Source organism: Saccopteryx bilineata, chromosome 6, assembly GCF_036850765.1.
Source record: "Saccopteryx bilineata isolate mSacBil1 chromosome 6, mSacBil1_pri_phased_curated, whole genome shotgun sequence".
In the NCBI taxonomy this organism is placed as follows: domain Eukaryota; kingdom Metazoa; phylum Chordata; class Mammalia; order Chiroptera; family Emballonuridae; genus Saccopteryx; species Saccopteryx bilineata.
Genome location: NC_089495.1, coordinates 203,207,363 through 203,224,024, shown reverse-complemented (window position 1 = coordinate 203,224,024; position 16,662 = coordinate 203,207,363). Strand labels below are relative to the sequence as shown.

The 16,662-nt window shown below is 52.3% G+C and overlaps 1 protein-coding gene across 4 annotated transcripts in view; it reads left to right on the top strand.

Annotated features, from left to right (window-relative positions):
- The window catches only part of RALY (RALY heterogeneous nuclear ribonucleoprotein), an 85,477-nt gene extending 70,684 nt beyond the window's left edge, over positions 1-14,793 (top strand). For 2 of the 4 annotated variants that reach the window (XM_066236342.1, XM_066236341.1), the window contains 7 exons: positions 6,512-6,776; positions 7,926-7,998; positions 10,537-10,703; positions 11,431-11,544; positions 11,743-12,173; positions 13,254-13,302; positions 14,452-14,793. In XM_066236342.1, the coding sequence (XP_066092439.1) occupies positions 6,521-6,776; positions 7,926-7,998; positions 10,537-10,703; positions 11,431-11,544; positions 11,743-12,173; positions 13,254-13,298 (1,086 nt within the window). In that variant the 5' untranslated portion in view covers positions 6,512-6,520 and the 3' untranslated portion in view covers positions 13,299-13,302; positions 14,452-14,793. The remainder of the gene's footprint in view (positions 1-6,511; positions 6,777-7,925; positions 7,999-10,536; positions 10,704-11,430; positions 11,545-11,742; positions 12,174-13,253; positions 13,303-14,451) is intronic. The other 2 variants (XM_066236343.1, XM_066236344.1) reach the window with 2 other exon arrangements.
- The last annotated feature ends 1,869 nt before the right edge of the window (positions 14,794-16,662 follow it).

The window sequence follows — 16,662 nt, the reverse complement described above, 5'->3', positions numbered from 1 at the left end:
CAGGCTCATCTGGTTTGAGCAGAGCTCACAAGGTCGCTGGCTCAAGCAAGGGGTTACTCAGTCTGCTGTAGCCTCCTCGGTCAAGGCACATATGAGAAAGCAATCAATGAACAACTAAGGTGTCGCAACAAAAAACTAATGATGGATGCTTCTCATCTCTCTCCGTTTCTGTCTGTCCCTGTCTATCCCTCTCTCTGACTCTCTGTCTCTGTAAAAAAAAATAAAAAAATAAAAGGGACCAGCAAAACTAGATTTGTTCTCTAAAATCCTGTGCAGGTGTGAGGCATTTAAAGTAGAAAAAGGGAAGGGATAAGGACCAAGGAGACGGGGTGACTGGCCTAGGGCAGGGGTCCCCAAACTACGGCCCCCGCCGCACTTCCGGAAGGGGCACCTCTTTCATTGGTGGTCAGTGAGAGGAGCATAGTTCCCATTGAAATACTGGTCAGTTTGTTGATTTAAATTTACTTGTTCTTTATTTTAAATATTGTATTTGTTCCCGTTTTGTTTTTTTACTTTAAAATAAGATGTGCAGTGTGCATAGGGATTTGTTCATAGTTTTTTTTATGGTCCGGCCCTCCAATTGTCTGAGGGACAGTGAACTGGCCCCCTGTGTAAAAAGTTTGAGGACCCCTGGCCTAGGGTGACACATTCTCCCATAGGAAGAAGCAGCCAAAGTATCTCTGCATAGGTTTTTGGAGTTAAACAGACTGATTCCAGCTCTGCTTTGCTCTATTAATCAGTTCTTCTGCCTCTGAGCCTCCGTGTCCCTACATAAAATACCTCCTCATAGGGCTATTGTGAGGATTAAAAAAGGTGAAATATATAGTCTCTGACTCATTGTTGGCACTTCGTAATTAGAAGCTATTCTTACAGGGAAGGCCCTCTGGGGATCTCATTTACCTGAAGTTCAGGGAGGGAGGTACCTTTTAGCGCTTTTCTACCTTTACAAACTCCTGTCATTTCACCCCATGTTTAGGCTTGGCTCTTATCTTCCAAAGCATATCTATCTTCCATCTGAAATGTTTCAACTGGGGAAAATTACTGGGTTTTGCCAAATTTTTTTTATTTCTGTTATCCCAGAGAAGCTAGCTCATCCTTTTGAGCTGTAAATTGCATTTCAAAGCCTGTGTCCTGGTGGGTTTTAATTAGTTTAAGGGCCCAGCTTTTCTGCAGAAGTTGTTTTTCCAGCAGGAAAGGGTGTATACATTTACCTGGGAGCCAGTTCCTGGTTTTCTCAAACATAGTGTATCTAGACTCCTCCCTCCCAGCTCTTCATTGTCCTGGCTCTTGTTGTACCAGCCCAAAAGGAAAGGTGGAATATAAGTACCCTACACTTAGAGGACCCGTGTGGTTCTTGGCCCTACTGCTCACGGGCTGTGGCATCCCGGCCAAGTCCACTCCTCTCTGTTCCTCAGAGTGGGGGCATTTAAACTCCATGCTCACTAAGGTCCCTGCTAATGTGGCATTGCAAAAGTCCTTGGGAACAAGTCGAATTCTCCTCCTCCCCCCCCCCCCCCCCCCCCCCCCCCCGTCTCCCTCCTCTCTCTACCACCACAACCAATAACAGTCCCTTGACCCATCTCTCCTAAGTGTCACATCTCCAGGGACTGTAGACACCTTGCTCTCAATTATACAGCTAATCTGTGAGGCAGAGCTTAGCCCAGAGGGGGAAATAACTTTTCAAGTCAAGCAACTTCTGCTGAATAGGATGTCAGTATTTTCTAGGGCCCCCACTCTAGGCTAGGGGGAAGCCTGGAAGAGCCGGAAAAGAGTTACATGGGAAAGATTAAGTTGGGGTGGTTAGTCTGTGGAGAGGGGTGTTTGGGTCAGAGACTGGAAAAAGTACCTGGGACCTCAACCCCCAGTGGTCTCCCCACCACTGAAGGCAGGGCCATAGATAGCCCTTATCACCTCACTTCCTGGGATATTATTCTCACCTCTGCCCCCCTAACACTTACTGAGCACTTACTGTACCCCAGGTTTGTCAGGCCTGTTTCTAAATTCTGCAAGGGTGGCCTGACTAGGCGATGGCACAGTGGATAGAACGTCGGACTGGGATGCGGAAGGACCCAGGTTCGAGTCCCCGAGGTCACCAGCTTGAGCGCGGGCTCACCTGGTTTGAGCAAAAAGCTCACCAGCTTGGACCCAAGGTCACTGGCTCGAGCAAGGGGTTACTCGGTCTGCTGAAGGCCCGTGGTCAAGGCACATATGAGAAAGCAATCAATGAACAACTAAGGTGTCGCAACGAAAAACTGATGATTGATGCTTCTCATCTCTCTCCGTTCCTGTCTGTCTGTCCCTAGCTCTCTCTCTCTTGACTCTCTCTCTGTCCCTGTAAAAAAATTAAATAAATAAATTCTGCAAGGCAAAGCAATAGTACAAACTGGGAAGTTATAAGTGAATCTAACAAATTGTTATGTTCGTAACAAACTGGAAAATCGTGTCTGAATTTAGAATTCTTGGCTATTTGGAATTCTGTACAGAACTGCCTGGCAGTTCTGGGAGAGTTAGTCTGGGCATGCTTTCTGTCCATTCCCCCCCCCCCAACCCCCTCCCCCCATAAGGAGCTTCATGGACATGGATGTAGACACGAGTTTTTCCATGCCTCCTCCCCAGAGGCCTCCCAGGGACTTAGGGAGTACACACAGCCGCAGCACAGCCTTCCTCCACAGAGTGTGCGGGCATTGAACGCAGATCGGAAGCTGTTTAAATGGGGAGCGGAGGGTTTGAGTGCGTGGAATACGCTTCAGGTGGGCATCTGTCCTCTGCTCTGCCCATTCCTCACCCAGGGTGGACACATACACTTCCTGGATCTCTTCTCGACAGGTCAGAAAACTGACCTTCTGAGCTTGACCCTCATCAGGAATGGGCCCACAATGGCAGTAGAACAAAAGTTGAACCAGTCAGAGTAATTATTAGATTCTGTAAAGAGCTTCACAAGTTTGCAAGTCTTTTATGTACATTGTCCAAACCCCAGGTAATTAGAGAAAAGACTGGGTAGAGTCAGGGCCAAAGCCAAAGATGCTTTGCTCACCAGCCAGCCAGTGAGTTCTGATTCCACTATTGTACCAGGCACAGGTGCTTAGCAGTACTTTCTGCTTAGTGGTATTAGAGGCTTCTTTCTGGCAGAGAGGTCTCAGGAAACCAGATCATTGGCAGAGCCAGCAGTCGTCAACAGATCTCTGAGCCATAATCCCCCCTCCTCTTTCTATATGCGTTCACACCACAGGCCTGGTTGGTTCCCTCCAGTCAACGCAGATAGCATCTCCGTGGGCCAAGACATAATTTTTTTTTTTAAGCAAGAGAGAGCAAGCGTGAGACAGACAGGGACAGACAGCCAGGAAGGGAGAGAGATGAAAAGCATCAATTCTTTGTGGCAGCACCTTAGTTGTTCGCTGATTGCTTTCTCATATGTACCTTGACCGCGGGATGGCGCTCTAGCCAAGCCAGTGACCCCCTTGCTCAAGCCAGCAACCTTGGACTTCAAGCCAGTGACCTTTGCGCTCTATGACCCCACACTCAGGCCAGGTGAGCCTGTGTTCAAGCCAAATGAGTCCATGCTGTAGCCAGCGACCGCGAGGTTTTGAACCTGGATCCTCTGTCCCAGGCCAACGCTTTATCTACTGCGCCACCGCCTGGTCAGGCAAAAACTATGATTTTGAGCTGAACCAACTAAGAGTTATCTGATTATCCCACAAGCTTCTTGTATACCCACAGGTGGACAAGGAATTAACCATTGAGAGTGGCTTGTCATCCAACTGTGAGCCTTGGAGAACCCATGAATGAGCACTTCCTGCTGCATGTGGACAGTGTAATGGGTCTCTGTTGTGTCCCACACTGCTTAATAAACATTGAGGGTTTGATGCAGAAGGAAAAACAGTAATAAAAGAGTCTGGCCTGACCAGGCGGTGGCACAGTGGATAGAGCATCTGACAGGGATGCAGAGGACCCAGGTTCGAAACCCCGAGGTCACCAGCTTGAGCCCAAGATCGCTGGCTTGAGCAAGGGGTTACTCAGACTGCTGAAGGCCCACGGTCAAGGCACATGTGAGAAAGCAATCAATGAACAACTAAGGTGCCGCAATAAAAATTTGATGCTTCTCATCTCTCTTCCTTCCTGTCTGTCTGTCCCTCACTCTGTCTCTCTGTGTCGCTGTCTGTCTCTGTCACAAAAAAAGCAAAACAAAAAAGAGCCTGTTCCTCCCAGGCCAGTTTCGAAGTTTACCCCAGCCCCTTCATTAATAGCAGTCCCCTCTCAGGTTTCCTTACCTGGGATGGCACTCTTACCCACCATATCCTTGGAGCTACTACAAGACCACCCTGGGGTCAGGTTCTCCAGAATGCTCAGGTCCAGCCGATGGTTCACATGCAAACAGTGCCACCTGCTGGTGAGAACATGCCAGTTTCCAGGCTGGGAGAATTGTGGAGACAAGACTCTTACCCTATGGGACAAAAGAGATGTATTTCCGAGCTTATACTTAGCTCTTCTCCATTTCACTAAAAAGAAGCTCATTCTGCCCAAAAATATTAGACAAATAGGCAAGAGTTTGTGGTTAGCTTATGCTGGTGAGAGTTTTGTACATATGGCTTCGTGGAGGTCTTTAGCACCTGAAATAGCTATACGGTAGGGTATTGATATAGGCATTCTCTGAAAAGGAGTTCATTTATGCTAGTGAGCAAAGACTGGACCAAGAAATGTAAATGCCAGGGTTTAACATTAGACCTTTCCTATTGAAATCGAGCCTCATTTTTCCCTTCCACTCTGGAGCCTGTGCCAGATGTAACCTCTCCAGGAAGCGGGTAGGAGAGATTTATACTGCCCTTTCGGGCGAAAGACATCGCCAAAGTGTAGAGATCAAAGAATAGATAAGCCTGGCCTGTGGTGGCGCAGCGGATAAAGCGTCGACCTGGAAATGCTGAGGTCGCCGGTTCGAAACCCTGGGCTTGCCTGGTCAAGACACATATGGGAGTTGATGCTTCCAGCTCCTCCCCACCTTCTCTCTCTGTCTCTCTCCTCTCTCTCTCCCTCTCTGTCTCTCTCTCTCCCTTTCTTTCTCCTCTCTAAAATGAAAAAATTAGAAAAAAATTAGAAAAAAAAAGAATAGATACAGTCTCATCTCTGGCAAAGGGAACATTTGAAGAAGTATAAAAATAATTAGCTCTAAAAAATTTATATAAGAACAATTCTCAAGTAAATATGCTGACTTATTGCAGTATTGAAATTGGCTATAGCGCTGGGAAGGACAGTGATAAGTTTGAAAGAAATGCGCTTTAGGGACTAACTGACCTGGGTTTGAGTGGTCATTTCTGGCAAGTTAATGAACTTACTGAAGTCTGTTTCTGGTAAAATATGAATGATAATAATGATAATACTTATAGGGTCATGGGATAGGCATATGCCAGTGAGCAGAAGACCAGGCCCACACTGAATGTTGAGTAAGACTTACTTTCAAAATGGCGGGTATCAGTCGAGACAGCCATAGCTATGATCAGGTTGAGCAGTTTTCATAATATGGTATTGTTCTGGACTGTGCAGTATTTGCGATTAACCATGTGACTTTTGGGCCACAGTTCTACATCGAAGGAGCAGAAGAAAAGCTCTGGAGTGTCTTCAGATTTAGATCTTGTGTGGGATGTTAACATTTGAGATGATGCAGGAGTGAGTTTAGAAAGAATTGGAGGCCCTGGCCGGTTAGCTCAGCAGTAGACCATCAGCCAGGACATACAGGAGAAGCACCCATCTACTTCTCCACTCTTCCCCCTTTCCTTCCTCTCTGTCTCTCTCTTCCCCTCCCTCAGCCAAGGCTCCATTGGAGCAAAGTTGGCCTGGGTGCTGAGGATGGCTCTATGGCCTCTGTCTCAGGCGCTAGAATGGCTCCGGCCACAAGGGAGCAACGCCCCAGAGGACAGAGCATTGCCCCCTCGTGGGCATGCCCTGGTGGATCCGGGTTGGGTGCACGCAGGAGTCTGTCTGTCTGAGAGAACCCTCCTCCCCACTTCTCACTTCGGAAAATACAAAAAAAAATAAAATAAAAATAAAAAGAATTGGAATCAAGCAAGCTAGGGTTTAAATCAGGGGTGTCAAACTTGCGGCCCGCGGGCCATTTTGTGCAGCTCACAGACTAATCCACGAAGTTCAAAATATTTTGGATAAAATTAAGTAAGCCTGTGGATTAGTCTGCGGGCCACACTGAATTGTTCGGCGGGTCGCATGCGGCCCATGGGCCGCGAGTTTGAGACCCCTGGTTTAAATCCTAGCCTTGCCATTCACTAGTTTTGTGATCTCTGAGTGTGCGTTCTGTTTCTGCTTGTCAGTACCAAATGAGGGAATATATGTGAAGCACCAGGCGTGAGCTCAGTAGCCAGTAAGATGAGCAAAAATGGGGAGCTGGATGCTATGGGATGGTGGGGTGTAGGAAGGCACAAAAAACCCATTTAGCTAAGATGTGGGTAATGGGCAGCCATTAAGTCCAGCCCATAGACCCAGTCTCACAGTGGTTTTCTCTCTTCAGGTGGCCACCATGTCCTTAAAGATCCAGACAAGCAATGTAACCAACAAGAATGACCCCAAGTCTATCAACTCGCGGGTCTTTATCGGAAACCTCAACACAGCTGTGGTGAAGAAGTCAGATGTGGAGACCATCTTCTCCAAGTATGGCCGCGTGGCCGGCTGTTCTGTGCACAAGGGCTATGCTTTTGTCCAGTACGCCAATGAGCGCCATGCCCGGGCAGCTGTGCTGGGAGAGAACGGGCGGGTGCTGGCCGGGCAGACACTGGGTAAGTGCCTGGCCGCCTGCTGAGCAAGTGCTGGCCTTCACGCTCCAGCTCCCCTCAGGCCCTCTGTGTTTCCTCCACTGCTGCCTAGTACCCCAGCCGGAGACGTTGTAACTGAAATGCTTATACATTGCATTTCACTTGTCAATTAAATAGTTACAAATCAATGCCTATGGGAGAGAATTTAGAGGCTTCTGGAAACACTCCTGTCCTGGCTTTCACAGTGACTGTTAATGACAAGGCTTATGGTTCCAGTTAAAATGTGGATTCCCCAGATAAAGGGAACAGAGTGGATAAGCACAGCCTATTACATCAGGCTACAGGTGGCTTAGGTTAGAGCTGTTTCTGAAAGCCAGGAGAAGGTGCTGGAAGCGCATAGTGACGCAAGCAGGTGCTCTTGGCCTTGGGGCTGTGTACCTGAGATGTGGCCAGATTGGTGATCCGCTTGGAACGTGTACGGTGTTGGTATACATCTACATACTTCTGTGTGTATCTGGATGTTTGGGAAGGGATAGTTGTTTGTATATTCTCAAGTATGTGAATAAAACTTAATATGTGGACATATACCTTAGTATTATATATATATATGTAGTGTGTATTAGAATATATTTGAGTGTATAAGCAGATATGCATATATTCATCTACCAAATATTTGTTGAGGTCCCATCACATGCTAAGCACTATTCTAGGCATAAATATATTTGGTAGAAGATTTGTATGAATGTGCATTAGCTCATTTGCATATGGGCAACTATGTATATGATGTTGGAACCAAGTCTGAGTGTATTTGAGCGTGTATATGTTATCTCTGTGTGTCTGACCTTATTACCTGTATGTGTGAATATGTGTGTGAAGGTGTGTTGTGTTGACATAAGTATACTTGAATGCATATATGTGTAATGTACATGGTGTGTGTGAATACATTTGTGAGCTTGCATGCATATGTCTGAATGAATATGTAAACGGGCGTATCTATGAGGTGTGGATATGAGTCTAACGTGTGAGGACCTCCATTGGCCATATTAGTGAGTCAAGTCCGTGTGTACATCATGTGTGCACATGCAGTACTACGCACTTGCATGAAGGTGGTGATCTGTGTACAGGCGCCCTGCTGTTCGGCGGCATCTGACTCGGCCTTTTCCCTTCACACAGACATCAACATGGCCGGTGAGCCCAAACCCAACAGACCCAAAGGGTTAAAGAGGGCGGCGTCTGCCATTTACAGGTGGGCACTCTGTCTGAGTGGGGCTGGGCCCTCTTTCCACAGAGGGAGGCAACACTGGTGGTGACAGTGCGCTGAGCCCGGAGTCTGGGGAGGAGCTTGGAGAGGAGGGCCTGTGGAGTGGCCGAGCGGCTGTCCCTCAGCCCCGCCCTCTGCCCTCTGTTTCCCCAGTGGCTACAGCCTTGACTCTGATTACTCTCCTGACGACTTCTAGGACAGGTGAGCGGGGGAGGGGCGAGCCCAGGCATGAAGCAGCCAAGCTGGAAGGGTCCTGAGAGGTGGCTGGTGCGGCCCAGGCAGTCATCAAAGGAACCTAAGCCCCGAGGGGTGGACAGGAATTTGCCCAAGGCCGCTCCACAGATTGGTGGCAGAGCTGGGACTAGAGTCAAGTTCTGAAGGTGCCCAGGCTAGAGCTCCCCCATCCCACACTGTCTCCCACTTCCTGACTGCACTCTTCCTCCTAAATCTGGGGTTGGGCTCAGTGGGGCTGGACACCAAGGGCCATAGAAACATAGCAAGTTGGAATACAAAACAGGGTACAGCGCCCCGACCAGGCGGTGGTACAATGGATAGAGCGTCAGCCTGGGATGCTGAAGACCCAGGTTTGAAACCCTGAGGTTGCTGGCTTGAGTGTGGGATCATAGACATGACTTCATGGTCGCTGGCTTGAGCCTAAAGGTTGTTGACTTGAGCACAAGGTCACTGGCTCAGCTAGAGCCTCCCAGTCAAGGCACATATGAGAAAGTAATCAATGAACAACCAAGGTGCCGCAATGAGGAATTGATGCTTCTCATCTCTCTCCCTTCCTGTCTGTCTGTCTCTCCCTCTCTAAAAAAACAGGGTACGGGCCCCAGTGCAGGGAGTTTGAACCCTTATGCTTTTGCTGTTCCATCTCTTGACATCTTTTGGGTACTCAGCCAGCTGGAAGGAACCTCAGGGCTCAGTCTGAGCCACTGGCCTTATCTTTATAGCCAAGAGGCCAGCGGCCCTTTAGAGGTCCGAATTAGTCCCTGGTAGGCTGTGGTCCACCCTGCACTCCCAAGCCTGCCCAGACCTCCGCCTTGAGGCTGTGTCCTCCACTTCATGGCCCCATCCACATTTGTGAGTGGAAGTCGTGGTGAGGGCTGGTCCAAACTCCTCCCTGCTTCTCTCCCTTCCTCTCTCCCTCTTGGCCTGCCCAGCTGTCCAAGGAGAACAGAACATCTCTGAGCCTTGGTGCTTTGTGAATGGTTTCAGGGGACGGTGCAGCGTAGTTGAAAGTGCCCTACCCTGGAGGTCAGAATACCTGGGTGCTCATCTCAGCTCTGCCACTGACTGTTGTGTGGTTTGGGGTAAATTCCCTCCCAGTCTGTGAAATAGGCTTGCACCAAGTGATCCCTCAGGGCTTCTGTGGGTCAGTAATTCTGACCAAGGCCGGAGCCACCTCCTCCCCTTGGGGGCAGAAGTGCAGTGTCTGGGGCTGGAGCCAGGCCGAGAGACTCTCCATCCCGAGTCATCACCAACCCGGACAGGGCCGCCGAGCAAAGGAGTGCCAAGGCATGGGGCATTAAATGGCCCATTAGTAACAGATTTCCTGTTGTCACCGGAAAAGTGATCCCACAGTGTCCCCTGAGGCTCCTGCAGGGTAGCCGCAGATGTGGTGGGAGAGATCCCACCCCTTCCCCCACCCGGCCCACTGAGCTGTGTGGTCAGCAAGCAGAGAAGCCGCCTGGAATGGGCTGGGCGATGGCGTTTAAGGGGAGGGGAAGGTGCACGTGGTTGGGGAGCCCCGGGGGGCTGATGGAGTTGCCCAGCCTTGTACTCTGCTGGGCCTCCTGCTCTGCATCTCTGAAGTGGAGTAGGAGAGATGGAGTGACTGAGGGGCCCAGAGTGAGGAAGGGGCCGCGTGCTTCTGAGGTCAGAGGCCTGCAAGTTTAGGGTCTTAGCACTCCGACCACTCACCAATCACACCTTCTAACATATTTTTAACCACGTTCTCTCGTGTTCTGCCCTCACAGCAGCCGGGGTGGGGGGCAGGGCACAGAGTTTGGGATAACCCCCTCATTAGGCAGGTGGGAGAACGGAAACTCAGTCAAGCTTAGGGATTGGCCCTCCAGTCTCACAGCTCCATTACCAGCTGGGGGTTTATGCTGCGTTAGTAAGATTTACAGTCTCCGACCAGGGGCTAAGGTGACAGTTGATTGAACAGAAGCAGAGTCAGGGATGGAGCAGGTCAGGGTGCCATGGCCATCTAGGAAGGCTCCCTTCTGGGCTGGTCCAGTTGACTCCTCAGTTGAATGGGGCTATAACCATTGTCACATGCCACCTCACCTACCCTTACCCGAAGTGGCTGCTAGGAAAGATGGGTGTAGTAAGGATCCCAGCTGTTCTTAGGATCCCGAAAGCCCTTTCTCTTCACCCCCCAGGGCTTGTTGGGAGCAAGCAGAAGTGTGTTATGCGGGCCAGCCTTTCACCAGCCATATGCATGTCAGTCTAAAGTCATGGTGACCGCTGGTGGCCACGGGCCATGCTTCAGCCTCTGGCCCGTCTGCCCCCTCACAGGCTCTTCGACTATCGGGGCCGCCTGTCACCAGTGCCTGTGCCCAGGGCTGTCCCAGTGAAGCGACCCCGGGTCACAGTCCCCTTGGTCCGGCGTGTCAAAACCACCATTCCTGTCAAGCTCTTTGCCCGCTCCACAGCCATCACCGCCAGCTCAGCCAAGATCAAGTGTGAGTGACTGACTTTCTTCCTAAATAAACCTTTTTGTCATTAGCAAAATAATAGAATTACATTTTTTTACGTTGGAAAATAGATAAAGGAGCAAATCTCCCACTGTTCTGAAGCTCTAACACAGCCAAGTGAGTATTTTCTTGTATTTTTAAGAGGAAAAGGCTTATATTTAAGGAAGAGGGATTTGGGTTAGACACAGAGTCCAGTGTTTTGACGTGGAGCCCAGTGAGGAAACAGTGTCCTCTCTCTTCTAGTGAGGACAGGATGGGTCTGCAGAAGCCCAGGCCTCCACGGGCTCTCTGGTGTGCTCCTGCTGTGGTCAGGCCCTCAGGAGATCCGACTGTAGGACGCGTACAGTTACACGCCTTGAAAGGCAGGCCCCAGTCTACGTCACAGGCGAAGACTCATGCTTGTGCCAGTGCTCACACCACGCCTTCATTCTTATCCGGCCCCAGTCCCGTTCCGGATTGAGATGTGGGGGCGGGGGGGCGGGTGAGGGGGACCCAGTTGCAGAGGGCAGTCTGGTCACTGTAGCAGTGGCCTTCTGAAAGTCTCAAGGGAAGCCACAGGCAGCTGCAGCCTTTGCCCTGACCAGAAAAAGAGCTGTGGACAGGGACAGTTCCTGCCACGGGCCTGTCTTCCTAGTGGGCATTTGGAGCTAGGGTCTTGTGTTCGAATCAAGCTCTCAGCCCACAGGTGACAGCCCTGTGCTCCCTCCACTCCCAGTAAAGAGCAGTGAGCTGCAGGCCATCAAGACAGAGCTGACACAGATCAAGTCCAACATCGACGCCCTGCTGGGCCGCTTGGAACAGATCGCTGCGGAGCAGAAAGCCAACCCAGGTCAGCTTCCGAGGGTCCTCGTCCTGGTCCCAGTGACCAGGCCAGGGCAAAGTGTATGTGGAGGGGAAGACTGCGTGGGGCAGAGAGGGGCCGTGGCCGCGAACCCCGTCTGTGCCCGCTGTGGAGGCCTAGCTTCTGCTGAGGTGTCATGGCCACAATACTTACGATGTTGCTCTTTACCACCCCGTCTCCTTCAAGATGGCAAAAAGAAGGGCGACAGTGGCGGCGGAGGTGGCGGAGGCAGCAGTGGCGCAGGCGGCAGCGGCGGCGCAGGCGGCAGCAGCGGCGCAGGCGGCAGCGGAGGTGGCGGAGGCAGCGGAGGCGGCGGAGGCGGCGGAGGCAGCGGAGGCAGCAGCAGTGGTGGCGGCGGTGGCGGTGGCGGCGGCGGCGGCGCCGGCGGCGGCGGTGGTGGAGGTGGTGGCGGCGGCAGCGGCGGCAGTAGTGGTGGCGGCGGCAGCCGGCCACGGGCCCCCCAAGAGGACACAGCTTCCGAGGCAGGCACGCCCCAGGGAGCAGCACAAGCTCGGGACGACGGCGACGAGGAAGGGCTGCTGACGCACAGTGAGGAAGAGCTGGTGAGGACGTCGGGGGACTGGAGGGTCGGCGCTCCCGGGCACAGCAGGGCAGGGGTGCGTGAGTGGGCTCCCTCTCCCAGGGCTCCCGGTTGGTGAGAAGGTGGGAATGAAGAGGGAGCAGCAGGGCTGGGGCAGACCTCTGGAGCCCAGGAGCCCTTCTAGACTTGGTTTTCCACGTGTGCTGGAGAGGGGAAGGGTCGGGCTCAGGAAGCCCTGTATGTGGGCGTTCCAGGGAGCAGGGCTGGGGTTGCCTGAGGAAGCCTTTTCTGAAAGCCGTTGTTGCATGAGCGTGGAATAGGCTGTCTCATGAGAAAGCAAGGGAGCTCCCGGTGTGAAACCCTCCACGGTGAGGGTGGAAAGCCATTTGGCACGAAGCTCATGTTAAGGTGGAGGATAGACCGGATTCTGAGTCTGTAAGCTATCTCCTCTGTGCTTACTACTTGTTTACCTAAGAAACAGTCGCTGAGCACCAGACCCGTAGTCTGTACTTCCTAACTTCACTTAACCTAACAACTGCCTTGTGTGAAGCATTGTTCTTCCACATCTTATGCCGTGAGGGAACTGCTGCTCAGCGGAGGCAAGTGGCTGGCTCAAGGCCTTCGAGCTGGGAAGCAGCAAGCCAGGATTGGAGCCCGGACTTCTTCACAGGGTCTGGAGCTCTCTCCTTTCAGTCACGGCTGTGTTCTGGTGGGCTCATGGCCGCAACGCTTAAGAGGTCCTCCTCATGCCAGCTCGTGTCTCCTCTTTGAACATAGCCTGATACTTCAGCTTGCTCTTTGGGGCATGTTAGTCTTCATAAAGGCTGTAATGAAGGCTGAAACGTCCCAAGGATGCGGAGCTCACCAGTCTTCTAGGCCGTCAGTCCGCTCCAATCTGAGAAGGCCTTTCTATGCAGAAACATGCCGCTTCCATGCATTCAACTTCCCTGACTGACCCCCTCTCTCCTGAGGGGCCCTCAGTCCACCCTGTTGGGATTCCAATCAGCCGTGTTGTTTAGACTGCTCACATAGTCATTTCCCTTGATTGTCCGTCTCCCTTTCTGAGTGTGGCCTCCAGGTATGCTCCGGGCCTCAGGGCAGGACTCAGAGCTCGCAGTGAGTGATGTGTGGTCTCTTGTCGCCTCCTCCCTATCAGGAGCACAGCCAGGACACAGACACGGAGGAAGGGGCCTTGCAGTGAGCAGGTACGGCGGCCCTGGTGGACGAGGGGTGAAGTGACTCGGCAGGGCAGTGCCATGTCCAGCGGTGAAGGCCCTTCTGTCCCCAGCCATCTCACGTGCCTTTGTGGTAAAGGCTGGGGGCTGTGGGAACAGCAGCCACGGATGGACTGGCCGGGCCACCCAGCTGGCTCCCTCAGCGCACACGGTGTCGTGGTGCCCGTCTGCATTCTCGAGGAGTGTTCCGAGAATCCTCTCTCCTCTTCTCGAGGAAGATACAAACCATCACCATCTAGTAGGAATAGGAACGTGGGCTGGAGAAGCAGAGGGTCAAAGTGGGGTGTGGTGGCAGAGGGGATAGTGGCCGAGCCTGCTCAGGACTGAGGGACCATCCTCAGCAGACACAGAGCTCTGGGGTGTTCGGTGTGTGTGGAATGTCCGGGGACTCCTGTGGCTGCGGTCCCAGCTTTGCCTAGTATGGAGAGGGATGCTTATCGTCAGAGGGGAGCTTATGCCAGGCTTAGGGACTGGGACTTGATCCTTTCAGCTGGATATGTCCTGTGTGCCAGGGGCTGCCCCACAGGTTCTGGTTGTGCTAATATAACAGGTGTGGAAACTGAGGCGCTGAAGGGTGGGGGCAGGGAGGTACCACGTGTGTCACACGATCCCAGGGTTGTAATTGGTGGGGCCTAGATTGAAGCCAGTGGTGTGTGGTCTCAAAGCCCACTCTCTGGCCAGTATTTACCACCTACTTGTGCCAACTCTCTGCCCCATTCCTTCGGGGGCCCCGTTCAGAGTTAGACAGGCGTGGGCGGCGGAAGGCCTCGGACGACACGCTGCCTTCATACGTGATGCGGCCGTGCTCTGAGACGTGCCGCCAGCAGGTGCTTCCCAGACCGTTCAGTTCAGTAAACCCATATAAGCAGTTTTTCACCTCGGAGCTTCCTGGTTTTTTACCAAGGAGATGTCAGGTGAAGTGCAGCGCTCAGGTGAGGACATGGAGGCTCACGGAAGGGGAGAGACTTGGCCAGAACATTGTGAGGCCAGCGCCAGAGCATAGGCACGTCTCTGTCTGCAGAGAGCACCATTGCTCTGCACGTGCTTCTTCCCAAGCCGTCATCAAGACCACAAGGGCTTTTCTTCTCAGCCTTCGTCTCTCACTTGTTTCTTTCTCAGCTTGACAGGGGCAGTGGACATCAGCAGAAGGGCGTGCACTGTACCAGGCCTCCAGCTGGGCACCCACCTGATGCCACCCCAGCGGGTCCCAGAGGAGAGTTGGCAGCAGGCACCTCGTCTCCCATGCATCCCAGCCAGTGCCACGTCCTCTGCAGGTGGAGTTATTGGCCTCCCCTCCCCACACACCCTCCCTGTTGGCACTGCCCAAGCCAGAGGGCAGAGCACAGTTTTCCCCACACTGCCTTCCCTCCCCAGACTCCCAGGCTGGGGGTTTTCTATAGGTTTGGAGAGGGGTGAGGGGCACAGGGAGGGGACCCTGACAATAAAGAGATTGGACCCCTACTTGCTCTGAGCTGGGATGGTTTGTGTTTTCTCATGAGGGTACCCTGGCACTCGTGCCCAGCCAGAAAGCAAATCTGCTATACTCCTTCTGTTTCCTCCTTCATTCTTACTTGTTAGGGACTGTTGCCTGGGGTGCCTAATACTGACCCACCTGGGCTTTAATCTTCACAGCTAAAGTGGCGATAAAAATGGCCAGTAGGATTGTTGGGCAAGGTCTGATATGCCAGTGCTCATGAGAGCACCTTGGTGGCTGAAGTGCCAGGTGATTGTGACTTACTTGGTCAGGCAGTAGTAGGTGCAAGCCTCGTTCCTCAGCACATCTGGCCGTTCTCAGCTCTCAGTGATTCCAGACCCGCCATCTCCTCCCTCTCTCTGTCCTGGTTTAGGACACGGTGGTTCTCCACGTGGACTTGGTCCTCTCACCAGCCCCCCAGTCTGCAGCTTCTCCCTGCCCCATGTCTCACTGGCCACCACGGTATTATTTCTGAGTCATGTTCTTTCCCTGTGTAAACCCCTTTCCCACTATCTTCTCACCATCAGAACAAAACGCCAGCTCCTGAATATGGGGTACATGACCCTGCTTGCCGCCTGGTCTTTTGTCACCACACACACAAACCTTACACCGTAGCCACATAAAAGAAGTCCTTCACACTCCGAAGGCCAGAGCCTCGCTCAGCAGATCTGCTTGCGCACCTGGGTGGGTGTTCATGTCCGCACCGTGTAAGCTGGGGAACCACTGCCCTGTACTGGAGCTCGGACCAAGTTCAAAGAAGGGGCTCTGGAGCCCGGTGAGCCTCACCCTGAGGGCTGGCACTGTATTACTGTGTTCCCAAAGCCGGGGGCTGTGTGCTCAGGGCACTGTAATCATTCCTAGACTCTGTAAGGTTCTACTCGGTAGTACTTGACTGAGACACTTTTTTTTTTTTTTTGTATTTTTCCAAAGTGAGAAGTGGGGAGGCAGAGAGACAGACTCTGGCATGCCCACCAGGGGGCGATGCTCAGCCCCTCTGGGGTGTTGCTCCGGTGCAATCTGAGCCATTTTAGTGCCTGAGGCGGAGGCCATGGAGCCATCCTCAGTGCCCCGGCCAACTTTGCACCTGTGGAGCCTTGGCCACAGGAGGGGAAGAGAGAGACAGAGAAAGGAGAGGGGGAGGGCTGGAGAAGCAGATGCGTGCTTCTCCTGTGTGCCCTGGCCGGAAATTGAATCCAGGACCTCCACATGCCAGGCCAACGCTCTACCGACGAGCCAGCCGGCCAGGGCCAGCACTTTTTAGAGTTTGGGAGAAAGATAGAACAGCAGGGGCTGTGGGCTTCTGTAGGATGTCGGGTATAGAGAGCTGTGAGAAAAGCAGGAAAGACCCATTTCAGGGCAGGAAGCATGTGCTGTCCCCAGAGGCCCTGCCTGATCACCATGACACCAGACCACATCCTGGACAGAGAAGAGGATCCCCGTTCTGGCACCCAGGGCATAGTTATCGTGTCCCCTATGGTGGGAGGTTCATAACCATGAAACACTGCATACACATGCCTGCCATCTCCATGTCTGGGGCCAGGAGGGTCGTCTCCCGTTCCATTGCTCAGCAGTTTCCATTTTTCTGTCTAACCTCTGAAAACCAAAGAGATGTGAAGAAATGTGTCCAGAGGACCAATAGATGTTTTCAGGATCTGAACCGAAACCTCACTTGTGATTCCAGCAGCCATCTTGAAGGAGTATCGTAGTCAGTGGGTTGACTGGACTGACCCTAAGCAAGTCTTTTTCCTCAGTAGGTCTCGGTTCCTCACCTGTATGAAAGGTTAGCGTAGACCAGGGATTAACTGTTATATGACAACTACCCTGCAGTTGAGTACCTTTCATAAACATCTATTAGC